This window comes from Seriola lalandi, unplaced genomic scaffold, assembly GCF_002814215.2.
Source record: "Seriola lalandi dorsalis isolate HSWRI2012SDOR001 ecotype SW California unplaced genomic scaffold, Sedor1 jcf7180002054660, whole genome shotgun sequence".
Lineage (NCBI taxonomy): Eukaryota > Metazoa > Chordata > Actinopteri > Carangiformes > Carangidae > Seriola > Seriola lalandi.
In genome coordinates, this window is record NW_019525213.1 from 212831 (window position 1) to 218049 (window position 5219).

At 43.4% G+C, this 5219-nt stretch overlaps 1 protein-coding gene across 2 annotated transcripts in view; it reads right to left on the reverse strand.

Moving 5' to 3' along the window:
* Nucleotides 1-5219, reverse strand: part of fndc3ba (fibronectin type III domain containing 3Ba) — a 96178-nt gene that overhangs the window by 47199 nt on the left and 43760 nt on the right. For both annotated transcript variants that reach the window (XM_023420916.2, XM_087177901.1), the window contains exons 4-7: nucleotides 4566-4642; nucleotides 1677-1908; nucleotides 1309-1480; nucleotides 621-751 (exon numbers count right to left, since the gene is read on the reverse strand). In XM_023420916.2, the coding sequence (XP_023276684.1) occupies nucleotides 621-751; nucleotides 1309-1480; nucleotides 1677-1908; nucleotides 4566-4642 (612 nt within the window). The remainder of the gene's footprint in view (nucleotides 1-620; nucleotides 752-1308; nucleotides 1481-1676; nucleotides 1909-4565; nucleotides 4643-5219) is intronic.

The window sequence follows — 5219 nt, forward strand, 5'->3', positions numbered from 1 at the left end:
CCCCACCCCCCACGGATCCCTTCATCTCAGTGAGGCTGCATTCATCCATTCATTTTTATTTTGAGTGACTTTCTGTGAGAAAAAGAAAAAAAAAGAGGAACGAAAGGTGTGCTGTACCTGGCCTGCATGAATGCGGGAGGAGGGGGTGGGGGAGCGCACTGAGATCGAAGAGGACAAAGCCAGTCACACAGAGACAGAGAGAGGGAGGTCAGAGAGGGTAGAAGTTATTCTTCCACAAAGAGATATGAGCTGGTTGTGTCGTACGTTGAGATATCCTCTATTTGGGAAATAAAAAGGCCCCGGCAGTAATGGAGGTCTGCTGTCGGCTTTGGAGTGCGATTTTAAAAGCGAAAATAGAAGAACGCAAATGGCAGTCTGCTCCTTTGATTTTTCCCTTACGCATTTATCTCTGTGTTGGTGTGTCTGCAGCGCAGGTTTGTGTCTAACTGCGAGGGTTCTGAGTTCTGACTTATTGACCGGAGGTGTTTCATGCTAAAAGTCAAAAGCAACCAAATCAAAGTCTGCTCTCTAGAAAGCAAAACATAAAAGCCCGCTGTGAGCAGTCGTGAGTGTGTGCCAGTCTCTCTGTCCAACTTTCCTGCGTTTGTTGTGCGTCCCACCTTGTGTGTGTGTCTCCGGTTCGCTGTTTCGTGGACTGCTGCGGAGTCGTCTCTCTGGCTTCTTCCCTCCCGGGCTGCCGACTCCTCCCCCTGACCCCACTGACCCGAGCAGTGGGGCGTGTGATTTGTTGCTGAATCACAAATGAAATTTCAACAGATTTTGCTGTTATTCACGAAGAAGAAAAATAATAATTCATGCAATTTTTTTGACGTTGGAAACATCTGTGTCCTGGGAAGAACTTGTTACTACTGACTACTCTTAAATTTCTCTTCGGTATTTCCAATCCAAACATGTAAAATCAACATTTGTGAACATGAATAACTCATTTTCAAATTCAAATAACACTGTAAAAAACCTTGTTTCATGTTTTTTTTGTACCCCAGTAACCAAAACAGTTGATTTTTTATGAATATTTCATACTTTTAAATACAGAACTGAGGCTTTCCAATTGTTTTTCTTGCTACTGTTAGAGTTACACAGGCAGCTCAAAAGTTAGCATGTAAACGTGTAACACACAGCCCGGTGGGCAGATTTGGATGGTGCTCTCAAAACATAATGATATGATCACATTGTCAACATCAAAAAAAAAAAAAAAAAAAAAAAAATGTTGGATTTATCAAGATATAAAATATAAGTTTAAAAAAATCAAGACGGCAACCCGTTCTTGAGTGTCGTCACAATGGTCACCTGTATCCGTTGTGTGCTGGCCCCAGGCTGCCCTTATAGAGAGTGGAGGGAGGGGAGTTGAGTCGATTCTGTCGCTCTAATTGTCTCTGTTCTTTTATCTTTTTGGGCTGTGGCTTACTGTACGTCTCCTCTCTGCCTATGTAGTTAGACATCCCATAAACTGGGATGATTTCTGCAGGAGAGGAGAGGAGAGGAGAGGAGAGGAGAGGAGAGGAGAGGAGAGGAGAAGATTAATGTCAGACAAAAGAAAAAATCTGTGCAAAGCATATTTTTTAAGTTGGACTATAATTGAATTCTTAATTCCATATAAAAAAAAAACCCTGTCATTCTTTGGTAGTTGCCACAAAGCCCAGTCAGCATGTCAGTACCTGGATCGCCATACATCGGGGGAAGGTGGTGCTGGTAGTACTGGTGGGGGGGCAGCTCTCCTGGGCTGACAGGGGGGTAGAAAGAGTGAGAGTTGGGGATGAAGTGAGGGTGAGCCAGGTAGGGGGGCAGGTGGTGTGTGGGGGACAGGGCTGGAGAGTAGGAGGGAGGGTAACACTCTGGAGACTGGGGGGTCACCACCACCCGGCGGACCCCTGTGGTATCCTCCAGCACCTGTGGGAGAGGAGAGAGAACAAAGGCAATGGGTGAGAGGAATAAAAAAATAAAAAATAAATCACAGTTAACAGTACACTGACAGCTCCAAATGGAATGAACCGAAGTACCCACAATTCATGTGAGGCCTCATATGGAGGGTTTTATGTGCATTCAATGCCTTAAAAGAATAGTTTGACATTTTGAAATACATTTATTCACTTTCTTGCTCAAGGCATAAATCTTCTTATCTAACTTTAAGTAAGAAAGTGAATAAATATAATAAATAATAAATAATAATAATAAAAAAATAATAATAAATAAAATTAATACAAAATTGTCAGACTCTTCCTTTAAAATTCCTACAGTGTACTTTGTTTAACGGATATTTTAAACATCTTAGTTGAATAGAATCATCTGAAGAGTATTTTGCTGTCCATTTTTCTTTTTTTTTTTTTGTAAGAGCAGGTGCCCTGTCTGTCAAATGGTGGATATTTAATAAAGAAATTCATCAGGCAATTTAATGAACAAGTGAGACATTGTGCTGACAGGATGCTTTGTCCCTTAAAGCTGTGAAAACAAGCGTTGCAATGTTGTCATCAGATGGTCTGCAGATTTCAATAACAACAAGTTTCAAAGACCTGCCTCAAATTAACATAGATCCCATACATGTATTCACTTTCACATTCCAGAACTGGGACACACACACACACACACACACACACACACACACACACACACACACACACACACACACACACACACAGAGAGACACACATCCCAACTATTCAGACACTTTCACAGGCCTGCATTCCAAGCAGAGAGCAAACACACACTCCCTGCAGAGAGGGGAAGTCATCTGCTGGTCCCTAACAACAACAACAAAACAGACACACAGACAGACACACACACACACACACACACACACACACTAAATAACACTACCCCAAAACCCCCACACACCCTGAGAGGCGACAGACTCGGTGCCAGAATACGACAGACAGGGAGAAAGAAGCGAGAGTATTAAAGAGGGTCAGGAGGGGAGGAAGAGGGTTACAGAACTAATCCGAGTGAGAAAAACCAAGAGAGGGGGAGAAGAGGAGGAGGAGGAGGAGGAAGAGGAAGGGGAGGCCCCCTATCTACCCCTCATCTGCTGCAGCGGGGGAAAAACAGAGTGTTTACAGGAAAACAGGGGCAAAGTCCCCGCTGCATGAGTACATGTGGACCCGACCTACAAACCCACACAACATTTACTGGCAAGCTTACACACACACACCCACACACCAAATAATACAAACTTGAGGGGACCTACAAACACAAACACACACACACACACACACACACACACACACACACACAAAAACAGCCGCGATCACAATGCAGCCATCAGCACAAACCACTGAGGAAACTAAAACCACAGACACACACATACATGTGCAAAATCCATCTATCAATGCAGCACCTTCCATCATGGTAGTGCTCTTTCTCCATCCATCCCTTCTCTGAGCCCCCCCCCCCAAAAAAAAAAAAAAAAAAAAAAAACTACCCACCCAGTGCCTGTCTCCCGTATCAGGCTTGTTTATGTAAGAATGACAGTGTTTCCCGCTCACACTTGGCCCAGTTCCTACTAACACACACACATACACACAGACACATACGCAAACACAAACACACACCTACGTTGAGCCAATGACCTGACTACCATTGGCACAGGAGCACAATCCCACCACCAAACGCACACCACAGATGTATTTGTAACCCTACGCTAGTGAGGACAATCCATTGACTTGTGTTGATTCACTGACCTCCCACTCCCACACCACTAACCTTTAACCAATCCATAACGTTTAGCCAATTCAAAATTTAAAAAGACAAAGTTCAAGTCCTCACATCCTCATGTTTCTACCCTTGCGAGGACATCCGTGAGAGAAAACACACACACACACATATATGAAAAAAAAGTGAGAGAAACAAATACCCCCTAACTCCCACAATTCAGCACATTCCTGCTCGGCGCTCTGTTGGCGGAGGAGGCTTCCTTGGACAATTCTCTTTCTAGACTACAATGGCTAAGACCAGTGTAATGCCTGATGCATGCTCTCTGTGTAGTCTGATGGGGACAAGCGCCCCACAAATGGCCTGACTTCCATCACATTAATGCTCGCCATTCTTTAATAATAACCCACTTGACCTACTTGTGATAGTGGCTCATCTAACATAAACACTGTACGAGTCTAACAGCTCAGGGTCCATCAGTCATCTTCCTTGAATTTGCTTCATCTTTGCAATTTTTTTTCTTCCTTTTTTGGCTGTAAATACATCATTTTGATTTCATTTCCTTGATGCAATTTCAGGAATTTTCCAGAAACAAGCATCAGTATGCAGCCAATTAAATAAATACTAACTAGTTTTGTCCTGTGACAATGTGGTAAATCATGACACGTTTTTTAGACTTTTTAATGAGAAAAATCTGATTTTAAGAGTCAATACTAGATCACATGACAGCTTCAGAGACCTTTTTTTTCCCCCTAGAAAACTGACTCATTCACTGGCTAATTGAATGCAGTCGCACACTCGTGTTGGTCTCCCTCCGTGTCTGACTCCCAGCACAACACTAACACATGAAAAGCATAAGAACTGTCTGAGAGTATCAGGCCGAGGAAAACACACAAACTAACCTGTGAGATGTATCCCGGGGGGACGTGGATGGGGGGGATTGACCCATTTGGGGACATCATGGGAACCTCAGCAGGACCTAAAAAGGGAGGAGGGAAGATTTATTTATTTACTTAACCAGGCAAATCCTCATTTACATTATGTCAATCAACAGGACACACACAGGGATACAAACACAGCCACACACACACGCTGAAGGGAAGGGCGACACAGTGGCCCTTATTCCTGTGAATTAACATGTATGTCAACACCAAAGGGTCAATGAAAGGTTAATTAATAGAGTAAGGTTGAAGACTGTGTTTATTATATCACGGAAATATTATCTGAGTTCCTTTTATCCTCGGATATTTTGTTCACAAGTTGTTCTGCTGTATGGATGCACTAATGAAATAACCCTCAGTTGCTTTAAAAAGGGAGACTTTGTTCCCATCAGAACCCACCTGCACGACCTCAAGAAGCAAATCCAAATGTAAGCCCCTCTTATATCTGGCAGGCACGACAGACACATGAACGACACACACGAAGGCACATGCCTGCTCACCGAGAGAGAAAAACCTCTGCCCTGAAGGAGAAGCAAGGGAATCTAATAGAATTAGCAGATTGATAATGATGTTGACTTTTCCGCTGTCCACAACTACCCCACCCCCATCCCAGAT